This window comes from Clupea harengus, chromosome 2 (genome assembly GCF_900700415.2).
Source record: "Clupea harengus chromosome 2, Ch_v2.0.2, whole genome shotgun sequence".
NCBI lineage: Eukaryota > Metazoa > Chordata > Actinopteri > Clupeiformes > Clupeidae > Clupea > Clupea harengus.
In genome coordinates, this window is record NC_045153.1 from 32,267,680 (window position 1) to 32,285,829 (window position 18,150).

The following is an 18,150-nucleotide window of genomic DNA, read 5'->3' on the forward strand; positions in this document are numbered from 1 at the left end:
GGAGAATTACAAACAGAGAGGCAAGCTCCAATCTGACATTGTGGTGCACAGCTGTGTCAACTTAGTGAATTCATCTGCTGACCAACTCACAGACAAAACACATCACAGCAGAGACTACTAAATCCTTTCTATATAGAGTCGGGTTATATGTAGGATGACTGTCAAAAGGAAAATCCGTTTCAAGATAATAGGATTTTCTGTGGTGTCTGTGGTGTTTAAAAATTCTGATTAGAAAAAGTGAAAAACATTAAAACCCAACTCTTCTCTCCACTCATCCGTGCATGCTTAAGTCTTGACACGTTCCCTACATGGCTAAATCCTTAACACATCAAATCCAAGCACTAGTGTTTCTCAGAGAAGGTGTAAATGAAGGCAATACAAGTTATGTTACTACATGTATGAGACTACAACTATTGTAAAAAACAATCCTAAATATCTAGGCAACACATAGCAACACATAGCATATTAACTTCCATCCCTAAACTTAGTGTATCAAAGGCAGTGGTCAGACAAACAATGATCCACTGCCAAGACATGCAGTCTGCCTTATTGAGGATTTGATAAGCTTAGATCCATAGTCTTAGCCACGTGAATACGCCTTTGTTCTCAGTCTGGCTCCTGAATCACGCACAGCACCATAGTTTTCTATCTGGGAACGTTCCCAAAAGCACATGACTCTTGCATGTGTATATATGATGCCTGTCTGTGTATGTACTTCTACAATAACACAGTTGAGGGTGAGAGTGCCCTATAAGAGAAAGGACACACCGTATATTTGTACCTCAAATTGAAGATGAAATGATTACGATTAGTGGCTGGCATTTAGAGTAACATCACTTTACAATTTCAACAAGTATGTTTTGCAGAGTAGAGGAAAAAGTGGATGGTACTAGCTTGGTCTAGTTATATTCAGGTTTTAGTTCAATTATATACCGACTTTTATTTGTCCTCCATTGGCCTCCATAGTGTCCTTCCTTGTCTTTAGCTCCCTTCCCTTCCTGTTGCCAAGTCGTACAAGAAGCGATCTATTTATAGTATTTCTTCACTAAACTGCGAGGGAGAACAGTTCTGTGTCAGACAGAACGGACTAACCACAGCATTCTTAACACCCACAAGTCTCCCTGTATTTTCATCCCTCTCTCTCTCTCTCTTTGTCAGCCCAATTCCTTACTTTTAAATCCTCCTCTTGATACTTACAAAAACACAGTCAAGAAAAGTACACCATCTGTGTGTTGACAATATATTGTTAATAATTGTTCGTATCTGTAAACCTCTGTGTAGAAATGAATCACCTAATTCCCTGATTCTAAAGATTCAATTTAGACAGAGTTACAGGGAATTACAGGGAACATGTTACACTAAATAGCTGTGTTTACCATTTTTATATCCTGTATTAGGAAAGCTCAAGGTTTCTACCATGATTTAACTCTTAAATCATGTGACATTTTTTCACTAGCACATAAGCCAAACTGTACTGTACTATTCTTCACTGCCTTAAATTTGAACCTGATTTTAAATTGGTTAGATTTGGACCTAAAGCATTATAGTTCATCCCCTTATTCCAGTGAGTGGTTCAAATGTGCTGCCATTAAGCACAGGTTGATCATGCCTGTCAGAGAAGGCATCTTTAAATGCCATGTGTAATTCAACAAACTCACAACCAATTGACCTGACCTGAAAAAAAATGTATTGATTTATCACACAGGAAAAACATAAGCGTTAGTAGAAGGGAGTTTTGGACTAAAACTAGCACGCTAATAGCCAAACGTTTTGCTAACAGCTCATTTTGGGACAGGAAATCACTATATTAAAGTTCTTTTTTTTTATTTTGTTGGGTGCCAGGCCGCAGTAATCTGCCAAAACTATGGTAGGCCTATGCTAAACCCCATTCCTATTAGGATTGAAGAACATTGTTGTTTTCCAATCATTTCAACTCATGTGAATCCCTCCCCCACAACCATGTATCACATTCAAATGGTCACATTCAAAAGATCAGCCAGACCTTTTCTGTCTGCAGATTTTCACACCTTTCATATCTAGGTTGACATCATACTGTTCCCCTTCCTAACACAACCCACCGTACACCTTTAACTAGACCCCCGAGACACACCCTATTATGTTAAGTTGTGTATTCTACCTTCCTGTAACTGAAATGTAACTTGTATGCTTTACTCAGAAGATTCATGCAGCAGGCTTTGCTGTAGGTTTGCCGTGTGGAGACACCGACCTCTATGTGTGGTGAGAGAATGGAGCAAGGAGTGATGCTGGGAGACAGAGGAAACATTGCCGCCTTTAAAGACAAAGGGACGCAAGGCCAACACAGAAGAGACACTACACTAGGGAACAATATCTGCTAATCATCCCTTCTCTCTCTCCATCGTAGCGTGTGGTATGTGCTTCAATTCTCAATGTAGTTCATGTCGCACATCAAAGTCCTTTAGTGGAATTCATGACCCAATGTAAAGCAACGTGGTCAGTCACAAGTCATTTAAAGGAAAACTTTTTTCATTTTTCAACCAGGGCCCTATCTTTTTTGGTCAAAATGTCTGCTAGGGACAAAAATGATTAAGTCGGTCCAGTTACTGAGTTAGAATGCTAAAACCAGCAATCACAAAACGGCTAGTGTATTTTCCCGACTATTAAGTGAACTCTATATAAACCGCATTACAGTATTTTATGTAATTTTATTCAACAAATCTGTGTATTAACTGCAGTTTATACAATGTTACATCATCCTGTAACGTAAAACTAAATGCCATGTTGTTGTGAGAGCGCTACTAAAAACTGTTCCAGCGCTACTAGCCATTTAAGAGTTGTACAAAATAGGGATGGGCCTTTCAAGCAAAAATATCACACCCTCTCCTCGCACATACATATGCATTTATTAAGCGTTTATTTTGTGTTATGGTGCCATGTGGGAATGAATGCTAAATGTTTAGGTCAAATGGTTAATAGAACACCTGGCGACCTAGTACCAAGAACGATAATCTTCTGAGACGCTTGCAGCGGGAATTGCAACCATTGAATGAACATGTTTAAGAAGGGCAAGGGGGAGGGTGGACTTCATCCCCTTCATTCACCACATTGATAGAGTAAGCCACTGATGTCCCATTATTTCTCTCATGAATGTTTAATGTCTATGTGAAGCCATTTAACATCATCCGCAAGTGGTTCTGATCCCTTTGAACTCAAGACTGCCTTTTATTGGTAAGCTGATTTTGAGAAATGAAACTGGCTGTGCAGCAAACTGTATTAGCAACAGCAGCAAGTGTACACCCTCACCTGAGCTGATGGAAGTACCTAGCATGCCTATCCGTAAACAAGGACACAGGAAGGAGAAGGACAGCAGCCTGGCTTGAGCCAGGAGGTGACAGACAAAGGGAATCTGTTTGGCTTAGAGAGATACTTACTTTTAGAAAAGATTGTGTTTAATCTCAGAAGAAAAAAAAACATTACTTTTCAATAAATGGAGGCTTTGAAACCTTTTTACAAAATCGATCTTCTCATAATTGTGATGCCCATGGCCAGACTGCAGATGCACTACACCCCCCTGTCTCCCTGGGGCTGTTGATTGTTTGCTGGCAATATGTGTTGAATTATGTATGAAATGTACGATTATTAGTTGAAGGCAAGAATATGTTTGAAAACAATACTGAGTATCGACATTTGTAACAGTATGGGGAATACACTATAATAATAATAATAATAAGTCAAAATATAGCCGCAACCAGGTCCAAGCTACATGCAAAGCAATGCACTGTACAGTTCTCCGGTTGCTTCTTCTTCTTATTATTATTATTATTATTATTATTATTATTATTTAAGTGCATGGAAAGCAATTCACTGTACTGTTCTTCCTAGACTTCTTATTCAATTACCAAAGCAACCACCACGACTACCCTAGCAACCAGCATAGCAATCACTTCAATTACCATAGCAACGCCCATCATTTCTTTGACTTTTAAGTTCTCTAGCCTCACTTCCAACTTTTTTCCTTCTTTCTTCCACTCTATCCATCGATCATTCTAACCATCTCCTTCCTCCACCACTTCCTTTCTCTCTTTGCCATTTTCACTTACTCTGTCTCTCTCCAGAACCACCCTCCACTCTATACATCTATCTACATTTCTATCTGTCTTTCTATCTGTCCCTCTCCAACTCCTCTCCCCCTGTATCACTGCATTTTCTCTTCTTCTCTCCATCTTTACTCTCTTCTCTTTTATTGTTCTATCCCTCTACTCCATGCCATCATTTCATCATCATTTAACTTCAACATATTAATCTGGCATGTTTCTGATTCTCTACCCCACCCCCTCTCTCCCTCCCCTTTTTCTATCTCTACCTCTCTACCCTGCCGGCTCCAAGCAGATGGGCCCTCCCTTATGAGCCCAGATTCTGCTCAAGGTTTCTTCCAGTTAAGAGTTTTTTTCCGCCTTTGTTCTTGCTTCAGGGGAGTTCAGGCTCAGGGCTCTCTAAAGACCCTGGGACAATTGTATTGTTTTGGTGCTATAAATAAAACTGAGTTGAATTAAACTGAATCGCAACATCCTAGCATCCACTATCACAGTGACAACCTAGCAACCACCAACTACGACACCAAAACCCTAGCAACCACCTTGAGTACCATTACGACACCTTAATAACTGCCATAACTACCCTAGAGACACCTTAGCAACTACTCTAGCAACAATCCCAACTGCTCTTGAAACACCATATCAACTACCCTTGCAACAACCCTTAATTAAGTTAGTGACAGCCCATAAACCACCATAGCAAAAACAACACCCACTTCCCTAGCAACACCGCAACTACCCTACTGACATCTACCAACATTATCTCTCTCTTTCAATTTCTTTCTACCTTAAAAACAATGGGCCTCATTCTCGAACGCAGTTAAGAAGAATTTAAGAAGGAATTTCTTCTGAACTCCACTTCCGGTGTTTTAGGAACAAATTTGGCATTCATGAAAGTTTTCTCATCTGGGATTTGTTCTGAACTTCAGAAGAATTTCAGAACGCGAAAAAGCAGTCGTAAATCGAGTTTTCTTAAATGCAATTCCTCAAAAAACCACAAGATGCCCCATGGGGCCACTCCGTGTAAGAAGGGTTAAGGGCTGAATTTGTGAGAAATCGTTGGTGATTGCGTTGACATCAACTCTACAGACATCCTCGGATTTAAATAATAATACTGTGAAGTTAGATCTGCGTTTACTCGACTGGTGCTCGCTTTCCGCTTTGACCTGATTCGCTTTCGCGTTGCTTTCGCGTTGCTTTCGCGTTGATTCGGTCGATTCTGACTGCACACGTTACTACGGTTGTGTGCCCTTATAAGGAGCTGGCAGGGCGTGTATTTATGCAAATCCAGGTGCACAAGAACGCGCATTCAATTTAAGAATCCTCATTCGGGGGAGCATTGCCGAGAACACTTTGGCTGCGTAAGAACCCATTTTCAGCCGTTCATGAATCAGGCGGAGAGCTTTTTCTTACGTTGGTCTTCCGAAATCCGTAAGAAAACATTCAGAAGAAACTTCAGAAAATGTTCGAGAATGAGGACCAATCTCTTTCATTTCTTTATATCTTAACCGTATATCATCTCATTCTTTCACTCTGTGCTGTCCTTATCACCTTATCAGTCTCATGCTTCACACTGTCTCTCTTTCTCCTGTTCTCTCTCCATCTCTCTATTTCAATTCTTGCCCTCGTTCTCCTTTGTCTGTCTGCATGCATTGAATTGTTCTTATCTTTTCAATTATATTTATTTTTCATTTGTTTGCTTGGCATGCTCTGATATTTTCTTCATGAGATGCAGATCTATGTCTTTAATAATTAAAAAATAACATTCCTCTCATGCTATTTACAAGACCTATACTACAAAATTTGAACTAAATTTCACAAGCACAAGCTGAAATAATCCTAGAAGAATAAGAACCTATGAGAGAACTGCAAGACACCAGAATTTCCCCACGGGATTAATAAAGTATTTATCTATCTATCTATCTAACCTAGGAATAGCAGTAGAGTGCATTGCTTTTCATACATGGCGTCTGTCAATGCTGACATCATAAATGTTGCGCTGCATAGCTATGTATCGCTCTTCCATGCTTGCTGCCAGGTAGGACAACCTCGTTGATTTAAACAGGAGTGATTTACATTTGTCATTGTTGCTCGCTCGTGTTGGTTGCAGTTAGGACACTGTTATACACGCTCACCTTCCGGTTTTCACAGAGAAATAAACCTATTGTTGCAGACTTCTCTGTCAAGCATAAGAGCCAAACGATTGCAACACTCACAAGGTCTCTTTATTACTTTGCTTCGGAAACATTCTGTTAGTGTTCATCCAGCTGGTTTGGGAATAGGTTATATTAGACCCTACTACCCTCAGCACTTGTTCCAGCTAGCTATAATGCTTGTCAATTTTGTGGTCATGACTATACAACAAAGTACTCCATCCATGCTCAAGTACCAAATACTCAAGTGTCTTTTTCAAGGTTGCTCTCATTCATTTACAAACATAACCATACTGAAATGCAACATATACAGACACCATCAAGAGGGAAAGAAACCACATTTGTTAGTGCATTTGAAGTATTAGCATGCCATGTGGAACTGTACAACATGAAATGTGATTTTCTTAGTCTAACTGCACATTTAAAGTCTCATGTTAGAGAGGATGAAGTAGCTTAGTGTCCATTTCAGCACTGTGGGAAATGATAAGTATTACCCTCCTTATCTTTCCATTTGTCAAGAGTCCACAAAAATCCCTCTGTATCAAATCTCTACAGCTATGTGATGTATTGAACTATCAAAATGTAATGCAAACAGGCATAAGCACAGTCTACCTCCCTACTGTAGATATACCACCACATAACAGATCAAATGTGTATCAAATGCAGCTAGGCCTGGCTTACAAAGACAAGGTTTATTAATATTGTGCTCCGGAACATCATCTACACTCCTCAATCTCAAAGATCTAGATGAAAATGGTATAGTTTTCACCTGAAGGACATATATAGCGTTGGACAGTGTGTGCAAGGACATATATACCATGGGACAGTGTGTGCAAGGACATATATACCATGGGACAGTGTGTGCAAGGACATATATACCATGGGACAGTGTGTGCAAGGACATATATACCATGGGACAGTGTGTGCAAGGACATATATACCATGGGACAGTGTGTGCAATTTATAGTGATAATCTTGGATCACAGCTTTGATGGCTTTTCTGAAAACTTGTCAGAGTCAGACAGTTTCCCAGATAGATAGTTTTAATACAACTTAAACATCTTCAAAAAATGGCATATGAGAACTTTACAAAAGTTAACACGAACAACGCACATAAACCAACCCTGTAAGCAGTCTTGGTGAGAAAGAAGATGATATCTAATGACAGCACTGAAGATCGCGAAAGCACTAGCTAATTGCACTGTTTTAGACGACCAGCTCCTATTTAGTTAAAGGTTAAAGGTACTATTAACTAAGATTCTAGCTGATGAATTGATAAGACGATGCTGACTGTACTGATTTCACCATTTCTCTTATCTAGTCATTAACAATTTGTGCAACGGAGTTGTCATGGAATAGCCCAGGCTACTGTTCCAAAACATGTGTCTAGGTTGGGATGTCTGTGATCTATTGTATAATCATGTTGCTTTCATTAAGCTATGTGATAGTTCTGTGCAGTGGTTTTCATTCAGCTATGTGATAGTTCTGTGCAGTGGTTTTCATTCAGCTATGTGATAGTTCTGTGCAGTGGTTTTCTGCATATTTCGCCTTGATTTTGTCCTTGTTTCAGGTTTGAAAATAATTGTTTAAATAAAATAATTATTACCTACACAGCTTTCTTAATACTGCAGTGTACTCAATTCAGACTAATAGGACACAGTATGTGTATTAAGTTTTTGACATTCTAATTAGAATCAGCTCATAGTTACTCACAATTGGCGTGAGTTGTCTGTGATGAGATGCTGCTATACCAAAGTGTGCATGTGTTGTGTTGTGTTGTGTTAAGGGTGGGAAAGTCAAGATGTACAACTTCATTGTGGTTGCAAATTGCTACATCTCTTAAATGGCTAGAAAATATTGGGCGATAACTTTGAGGTGGCCCTTTGAATATGCTGTTCTTAATCCGGCACTGGGTAGTAGCATCAAACCATTCTCCTGTAGGCTGAAGCCCTCGCGCTCCTCTGAAGCTGCAATGCAATCACACTTCACCTTTTCTGGCCAAAATTCACTTCTAGTTCTATTAAATAGTTGTAGTTCTATCAAATCTGGTTAATATAATGATTACTGACTTTTCTCAGATGGATCCACTTATCCCCAAACTGGTGGCAAGTTGAACTACAATATCACTTTTTTTTGGGACCCCATATTTTGTTGTCTACTTGAGTTACGCACATTGCTAAACTTTCAATTGATGGCACACAGCCTGAACTTGTGTTGCAGGCATTAGTTCTATTTTCATCTCATATTCCCTCGGCTGTAGGTTGAGTAAAGTACAAAAAATGGCCCTCCCCTCTTTGGCTCATAGAAATGAGTCAGAAACCTTTCCAATTTCTTTGATAGTCGACGTTATTTTAGTTGGAAAGTAAAGCTGTTGTTTTCTCATCAAAAGAGCCCTAGCCACAGAGAGAAGGAATTGCTAATTTGGTGATGTTGGTTTCATCAAAACACTGATGCCAACAAAACTCAAATTGAAGACAAATGTGTGTATTACAAAATAATGTATTGTATCTTTAAATTACTGAACACTAAGAAATTGAAAGATAGAATAAAATCATACAACTTATTCAACATCCTAGGGAAAAAAAGGATGTTTCTCTATGTATAACGTACAGTAGCGTGATTAATAGATCAAATAAGAGCTCCAAGACCCACAGACTTACCTTGCTTCTGATCTGCCCAGACGTTGACACCTTCCGGATGAGTTTCTGGGGCCCTTCTTGCTCTCCATCACTGTCAGAGGACTCGTCCACTGGACCAGCGCACCCCATGGCACCCATTACATTCCCATGGATCCCTGATGTGGTGACGGTTCCTTTCTCTGGTTCCTGATGGGGGGGGGGGGGGGGGGAGGGAGAGTCACATCACACCACACTGTATTAGCCTGCTGGTAAATCAGCCGCTCCCATCCTTTACAGGATGTGAGAGTTGTACAATGGTTCTTAGCGTTCGTCTTCCTCAAAATGCATAAACGCTAAATTTCAAAATGCAACAGAGCAGTGATTTATTTGTGTCTTTTTCTAGGGATGCAAATGTGTGGGCAGCGTTTACACATTGATCTATTCAAATCAACAAATCAACAAATCAGCGTTTACATATTGATCTATTCAAATCAACATATCAGCGTTTACACATTGATCTATTCAAATCAACATATCAGCGTTTACACATTGATCTATTCAAATCAACATATCTTAAGCATTTGGAGAGCGGTAGGCTCTACAAGACTGACTATTTGGAAGAAATCTCTGTGGCAAACCCTAGGAAGTTAAGTAGATTAGATAATAGTTTGATTAGAAGTTCATACTGATGGTACAGTAATTTCTCTTCAACATACATAGGTTTTGTCTCGTGTGCAGGCATCACCTCTACGTAACATTGCTAAAGGGGAAGACTGCCTAACTTTTACAATATAATGTGTGCAATCTTTTGCTATTTTCAAAATGCACAAGTATTCAAGCCCAGATAGTTTACAAAGTTGCAGCCCTCTGAAAAGGTAGCCTAAACAAAAGATAGATAGAAAAATACCTAAATTGCAGTTAGCAGCCTTTGATTTCAACCACACCAAAGATTTCACTCTGAAGAGTTTAAAAGAATTTCCCTAATATGCATTCTTCCCTTGCACGTTTTTATTTGTATTTGTTTTTATCAGTATTTGTATGGTATGCACATGCGAAAAAGAACCTTACGATAGAAAATAAGATGCACAAATGCCGTTTAATTTGTCTTTAAATGGTTTAAACGTCCATAAAAGATACATAATAAATCACAGCTCTGTTGCATTTTGGATTTATGCAGAATGCTAATAATTTCTTAATGTTGTTAATATTCAATGTTATGTTTTTTTAAAATGTTTTGTAAGTCGCTTTGGATAAAAGCATCAGCCAAATATTTCAAGCTTTTCTTTCATCATTTAAATAACGTTAAATACAAGATGAATGTCCATTCATTCGGGCTCTATGTTAACCTATAGCTTTTTTCTGGAGCAAAGTGTTTGGTTAGGTAGGCTAATTATAGGTAATTTCGCCTGTTTGCGAGCTCAAATAGTTGTTTAAATCGGAGAGGACCCACCTGGGCTAGTGGAAATCATTAGACTTTTAGAATGTAGCCCATCATTCGCAAAGTGGCACGCATAGCCTAATAATTCTGATGCAATTAACGTTCGATTGGCACTTTGTCATTTCTAACGTTATCTCCTCAATCGTGTCCATTTTACTGAGGCAAGGGCAATAGGCCTAACGTTATTACTAATTTGGTTTTAGTCAATCAACTGCATGCAAACCATCTGAAATGACCCCGATCATCGTTTGCGTCCGCTTACCAATATTAGTAGTAGTATATAGTACTATATATACCAGCTACCTGCTAGTAAGCTAGGCTATACCTGCAAGATTTCTTGCCCAGTGACAGAAAAGTACGCTAGGTAGCTATAATTAGTCCTACTGATCGACAATAGGCTACTATTATCCAGTTTTCCGCTATTGTTAACGTAATACGTTATTTCGCGCCCACAGCAAAACTATGCATCAAATCAAATCACAATCCCTCAGTAGCATAGTAAAGATAATGAACAATCCCAAAATAAAACCTTATTTAAGACAGGCCTGACATTACTAGCCTCCCAAAACAAAGATCACTTCCTCTGATTCAACATTGCTCAAGTTCTGCGCTACAACGAAATGTTTTAACACGAAGATTATCTTAACTTTCTGAAGTTATAGTCAATTGGCAGTACCCTCAAAGACCAGCAATAACTGCGACTAAAACACAGCTGCCTATGTAGGCTAATGTCAACAGACCAAATCCAGTTTGTTCGGAGCATAGCTTTTCTCCTTGTTCATTCTTCAACCCAGCTTGCAATGTGTTAAATAGGTGATTTACCAGTTCTTCCCAGGCAGGACTACGAGTATAATTATAATCCTCATCCATAATTCCCAATCTCTTTTGTTGTACTCTTCGGGAGTGTTACCCCAGTCTTTGAGTCCAGTATTTGAGAGCTGACTTGAGACCTGCTTGTGGCAGCGTTTATGGTCCTGCACTAGATGATGTGTCGCTGCGCGCACAACCAGAATGTATTCCTTTTCCCACCGGCGTCAAGATCTCCGGCACTTTTTTTTAGACTCGGCTATTCTTAGGTTTACGGCGTACTTGGACTTCAGTTCACTCCATTGGAAGTTTGCACAGATGTCCTTATTCACGCCGTTGTCGTATTATATACACCATTTCGGTTTTTACCATACTAGCGTCGTTAAACTTTTTCCTAAGGATGGAGGCATTGGCCGGAGGTAGACGTTTTAGAGGTATATTGCCTTTTAAATTACAGCTTAGGCAACATGCAGTAGGTGTCTCTCCAATAAAACTAACCATTGAATAAACTCAACGATAAATAAATAGATACATAAATCAGTAGCATAAGTTACACTCGCTCCAAGTTCCCCTTGTCTCACTCTCAATTTACTTACTCTACTCTGAGCTCTGACAAGAAATAAACAAACATCTTAGAACTGACTGATCATTCCCTCCTGGACTCCTCCCCCTAATTCAAAACCCATCATAACTGATTGACATATTCCAAGACATGAGAGGGAGAGAACGTACGCACATACACACACTGTCACTCAATCACACAAACGGGGAAACAAGAGTCAAACAGAGGGCAGATGAAGTGGCAGGTGAAGTGGACTGGTGTTGCCAGGGCTGATGTGGCTGAGGGGAGTACAGCACAGAGAGACGTCACTAGCATGTCCTCCAGTGCTGCAGGCTTTTGGCTGGTGTCGGTTTTGGCTAATGGTTGTCCGTCGCCTACGTCTCCTCTCCTCCTAGTGGTCAAGCACTTCAAGCCAGCCCTGGAGCAGGTGGGCATAGTCCAGCCCCAAAGGGGCATCTGGGGTCTGGCCCATGAGCAGTGAGGATCAGTGACGTGCGGTGAGGTTCGTGGCTGGTGAGGCACAGAAACCGGAAGTGATTCAAGTTGTGTCGACTGTGTGAACCTAAAAGCTAATGAAAAGGATGAAGGATATGTCACAATGCACATACATGGCAAGCCTACTGAGATGAAAGTTGACACGGGAGCTAAATGCAATCTGATGTCACTTGACACATTCAAAAGACTGAACAGTGGCGAACAGCTTGTGAAGCAGAAGAGGGTTGCCAGCCTTGTTGCTTATGGAGGCACAAGAATTGAGACCAGTGGTATCGTCACACTGCCGTGCTGCTTAAAGGAGCAGCACCTCTCGTTGCCTTTTTTCATTGTGGACAGAGCGGTACAACCACTGCTAGGATTTCGTGCATGTATGGACATGGGAGTTGTGAAGATGAGTCCTGACGTTCACCAGGTCAGCGTGGAGAGCAACACAGATTTCAGCTCACAGGTATTCACACAGTTCAAAGACCTGTTCAGCATGGAGTTAGACTATGTATCAACCCAAAAGATCTCAACACAGCACTGAAAAGACCCCACCACCCAATATGCAGCGTTGAAGAGGTGGCAGCCCAAATGTCTGGGGCAACAGTGTTTTTTGTCTTGGATGCAAAGAATTCTTTCTGGCAGATACATCTTGACAAGAGATCGTCATTGCTGACGACATTCAGCACTCCATTCGGGCGCTACAGATTTCTGAGGATGCCCTTCAGCATAAATTCTGCAAGCGAAGTGGAATAGTTGCTTTCTGGTTACCCCTGCTCAGTCATCGTCGATGACATCATCATTGGAGGCCGTGGAGTGACTGAACATGATGCCAATTTAAGAAAAGTGCTCGACAGGGTACGAGAAGTTAATCTCAAGTTAAACCCAGACAAGCGCAAATTTCGCCTGGACCAGGTAGCATACGTAGGCCACATCTTCACAAGTGAAGGCCTTTAAGCAGACCCGTCTAAAACTACAGCGATCAATTTTAAGCAGACCCGTCTAAAACTACAGAGATCAATGACATGCCAATCCCCACGGATGTGACTTCACTACAGCGTTTCCTGGGAATGGTGAATTACCTCAGCAAATACATTCCAAATATCAGCGACATTGCAGCACCCCTGAGAAAACTCACTTACAAAGAGACTACACGGTGCTGGTTCCAACAACATCAAAAGGCTTTCGACCACCTCCTGTCATGCCTGTCCAGCCCACCAGTGCTGGCATACTACAATGTCACTAACCCAAGTCTGTTTCAACTGACATGACGCAGGTAGGCTATAGACACTGTGTCATGATCCACAACACTGGTGGATTCAATCTCAACATACAATATGTAAGGATGATTAATCACCATAAAATTCAGATTGAAGCTAATTTATTGCAATGAATGATTATTATGCTATTCAAGCCATGTGCTTTAAACATAGGCGAATGTTAACTTCACTTTTGTAAACAATTGAGACTAGCTTGCTATCTAATGCGAACTATGCCTGTAGCTGGCTTACATTAAAGCCATGTCTTCAAGCTACCTGTGATATGGACTGCTAAACAAATGCAGTAGATGCCAGTTTGAGGGAATAGGTCGTAGGTGCCTGCCATCCAGATTTGATCACAATACCTCAACTTGAACTTCTCTTGGGGGGGGGGGGCACTGTGGAGCGAGCCAATAACCCCCCCCACTACAATGCCCGCGGGGACACAGGTTCGATTCCAGCCTGCTGTCGTTTCCCGATCCTCTCCCGATCCTCTCCCCACCTCTTCACTCCTCCTCACTTCCTGTCCAAAATACTTCACTGTCCCATCCAAATAAAGGCTAAAAAGCCCATAAATAAATCTTAAAAACTTCCCACTCGACTGTGAAATTGGTGACATTTACACAAAGGCGGCATGTTATTGGCAGGTTTTAGGGCAATACGAGGTTTTTGTTCTCGCAGCTTGAGGACCTATGCCAGTAGTCCTGGTTGGCCAGAAGGTAGCCCTAACTTGCACTGGCGTGATAGTGGAATCACAGCTAGTGTAAATGTTATTTGACTCTATTCCAACTTGATTCACTGTTAGCTTCACCGGCTAGCCAATGAGTGGAGTGGTCAATGCTAGCTTCGCTAGGGAATGGGTTCGTTTTGGTAATGTGGCAAACCAGATGATAGTAAACATAAATGTCATTCATTGTATTATTGCCAGTAGCAACTGTGAACTGAGGCTGTTTGACAGGGGCACAGGCATTGGAACTCTCTCAAACTTCTGACAGAAGCAGAGGCAAAAAAGCATTGGTGCTGGATATTGCTAGCCACCTAGCACTCTGCCGTATTTTCCCTCCCTCAGGAACGTGGTAGTCCAGCCAATGTCAGGCTCATCCCCTATCTTCCTCTCGTCCCTGTCCAAGTAAATGTTAAGAGCTTACCAATTGGGTCGCAGTTGCCCTTGGGGATGTGGGTTCGAATCCCACTTCTGACACCAGTGTAGCATCGAAGACAGCGAAGACCGGAAGTAGATGTTTATTACCTATTAAATTACAGCCTAAGCAACAGGCAGTAGGACATCTATCTCTAATTTAAAAAAAAACCTGAATAAACTGTATGATAAATAAATATCGTATTTCCTCAAAAGAAAAACAGGATTTATTTAAAAGCCGGAAATGAGGTAATGGCTGGGGTTGAGGTCGAGGCGCACAAATGAAGGCCGGTCAGGAGTAAAACAATGTACAGACAGACAATATACAACAAGCAAACCATAAATAACATATCAAATAACATTGATAATAATTGGAAAACAATACAATCTTTTTTCTTTGACAAGGTTTTTCAGGACCCAGCCCCATATGTGTGTGACGGACCGAGCCTCGGTTGCCGTCAACATGTCTGGGTTTGGCCCGAAAAGCTCAGAGACAGAGTGAGGGTTCAAATATAACGTATTCCGCGTTCATTATTCTGGAGAACTCCTAAGCCTCTCAATAGGCAGAGGACAAAAAGCAGCAGTCTCCAGAAATATCACCTGCTCAGCCTCTAAATGGGGTAGAGGACAACTTGCAGCAGTACAATCTCTATTAAAATACCTGCTATGCCTCTAAATGGGGTAGAGGACAAAAATCAGCAGTAAAACAAAAGGTCCACATCAATGCACATGCCTGACAACAAGACTTCACCAAACTAGACAGAACAATGAACATATATACACCTGGCGGCCAGCACCATTTTTACACATGGGGGGTAGACACAAACACTAAACAATACACAATGACAAGACAGACCCCGAGACACGAACATAGCATTTCTTCACAATCATAAAACAAAGAGATGACTATGTAATAAAATAATGTCCGAAAGGTTTGTAAAACCAACCACTTTATCCAGGTGGCCTGGCCCAGACCATTTTCCGTGTCCCCTCCGCCAGTCTAAGCAATTAGCGGTGTCCATGAGGTGGATCCAATTGTAATCAGTGGTATGAGTGTTTGTGTGTGCGTGTGTGTGCAAACCACGTCTGTTTGGGTGCGCTAGTGGTTGCAAATATGGGATAGGAGTGTGCAGTTCATGTGCGGTCGCACCATGACCGTCACAATGTGAATGAGGTGCTGAAGATACCCATCTCCGAAGATCTCTCTACCAGACAAATCAGACAAGATGGAAGTGATAGTGTGTCATGCTTCAATCAAGGGCAGGTCTGAATCCCACGTTCCTTCCTTGAGCATCAGGGAACTCTCTCTGTATCCGCACCACCACTCAGATTCTCTGGCCAGGAAATCCAGCTTACAAAGCTTCTGTAGGCTATGCCATAATTTATTTTATTTTCGTCCTTAGTAATTTTTGTATTACAGAAATGTCTGACAACTCATATGCATTAAAACATTTACTGTTCTATTCCCCTTAGCCGTAAAGGCCCATAGTCTGCTCTATAGATGTTGAATGCATTCTGTAGTGAGAACACATTCAAACACACAGGTTTGATCAACCATGAATGCTGGTTGGTTCTGAAGCTGCAGTAGTTTTCTTGTAACCTTGATTATTTGAAAGAGAAAGTGACATGGAATGTAAAACAAATGACTGCATAATTACAATGTCATTCACAAAGAACTAACTCTACCTGTGGTATCTCCCTGCAGCATACATTGTCTGGCTCTGCAGGCAACATAGCAGGTATAGTGTATTTGAATGTTGTTATTATTAAAGACATAGGTCACCACATGCAACAATTTAAACATACGTTACCACAAGTTGCCCCCTGCCTGCTCCATTACTTAGCATTGCTGGCTCTGACATCTTAATGATGTTTGTGTTACTTGCATTTACTTAAACACCAGAAACCTAACTTTTCACAACCAATAACTTACATAAACACATTGTATTTGTTACATACTCGTACATGAACACACTGTATGGATATGCTTGAGTCACTAGCATTGGGTTGTCCTCGACACAGTCAGCAAGACAGTATGACCTTAGCCAATGTACAAACATACAAAAAGAATTGTCGAGGTGACATGAAGTTAACTAATGTGGCGATGTGCCATCACTACACAGAGTATGTGCTCTGACTGTCATGCCATCGAGCCTGGCCCTTTGGTGTTGCGGTCAGAGTGCAGGAACCCTCGAGACCTGGGTTCAAGGCTGGGTGGGGTCAGGGATGGATTGGCGAACGTTATCTGAATTTATTATTATCTGAACGTCAAGACCTACAAGCTGACTGAGCACAGCCAGAGGCACAGTAGCCTACACTTGCCGAACGACGCCTTTCAAACATAAAAGTGGTGATGCATGATTTGCTCTTTCAATGGACAGGATAGCCAGCCCATTCAGCCCATGCTGCTCAGGTGGGTCTTAATCAGTTTTAATTTGGAAAAGAATCACTCGGCTGTTGCCCTGTCATATGTAATGTTAGAAAAAATAGCAGGGCAGTGCACCGAAGGTGAATGTTACGGAGTAAACTTTGACCTGTTTACTTTCCCAATACAATAGCCAAAGTATCTAATTCGACCGTTAAAATATATATATACGCCTAATGGTGTTTGTGTGTGCGTGCGTGTTTTGCGAGTGCACAATTTTTGTTTCCGCGAAGGGAGGGGCCTTTAACATGTCCAGGCCCAGGGGCCCGTGGTTTCTTAATCCGTCCATGGGTGGGGTGACTGCTTTCTCCCTTCGCTACACACTGTCTGTAAAAATCATAGTGGGCCCCTCTTGTTCTAACCCCCATTTGATAGCATTATTCATGGAGACAAGCTCTGCCACCTGAGCACTACCTGAAGACAGAGAGCCAGACAGTTTTGCCATCCACTAATGCCCACCCCATGTATCTCTTATCCCCCCCACTAATGCCCACCCCATGTATCTCTTATCCCCCCCACTAATGCCCACCCCATGTATCTCTTATCCCCCCACTAATGCCCACCCCATGTATCTCTTATCCCCCCCACTAATGCCCACCCCATGTATCTCTTATCCCCCCCACTAATGCCCACCCCATGTATCTCTTATCCCCCCCACTAATGCCCACCCCATGTATCTCTTATCCCCCCCACTAATGCCCACCCGATGTATCTCTTATCCCCCCACGGAAGTTAGAATCGTCTTTGAATATGTGGTGGAAGTGAGGCAGGGACTCATCGCTGATGTGATGCTCTTTAGCGATAATCGTCCCGTCTGTGCAGTTGGGCGGATTACCTTGGGAAATGACAGAGTTGTATCAGCAGGTGGAGAAACTTCTGCGGAGTGTGTAAGACAAAAGCAGAATAGCCTTCCACTGGCTAGACATTTTGAATGGCCCATTCAGCAGTCCAATGCCCCGAGGCAGAGCACCTGACCCACTGGTGTGGAAGATGAGAGAGGTGATATGTTCCCCAGTACTGCTCTTTCCCCATTTGATGTGTTGAGTGGTCTAATTTTTCTTTGCCTCGTGTTTTGCATATGCATAGGGCCAGAGCTGGTGTTCTAAAATGAAAGGCAGAGCACAGCAACAGCAGATATGATGTTGAATGAAGAGCACTCCATCTAGGACTGAAGACCAATGTAGGTCGTCTGGCCTTAAG

The 18,150-nt window shown here is 41.6% G+C and overlaps 1 protein-coding gene across 7 annotated transcripts in view; it reads right to left on the bottom strand.

The window, feature by feature from the left end:
• dgkh (diacylglycerol kinase, eta) overlaps nucleotides 1–11,516 on the bottom strand; it is an 83,548-nt gene extending 72,032 nt beyond the window's left edge. For 3 of the 7 annotated variants that reach the window (XM_031561188.2, XM_031561207.2, XM_031561182.2), the window contains exons 1-2: nucleotides 11,105–11,515; nucleotides 8,887–9,051 (exon numbers count right to left, since the gene is read on the bottom strand). In XM_031561188.2, coding sequence (XP_031417048.1) covers nucleotides 8,887–9,051; nucleotides 11,105–11,152 — 213 coding nt within the window. In that variant the 5' untranslated portion in view covers nucleotides 11,153–11,515. Of the gene's footprint in view, nucleotides 1–8,886; nucleotides 9,052–11,104 lie in introns of all 7 variants that reach the window. The other 4 variants (XM_031561200.2, XM_031561192.2, XR_004162982.2 and 1 more) reach the window with 3 other exon arrangements.
• Between the last annotated feature and the right edge of the window lie 6,634 nt (nucleotides 11,517–18,150).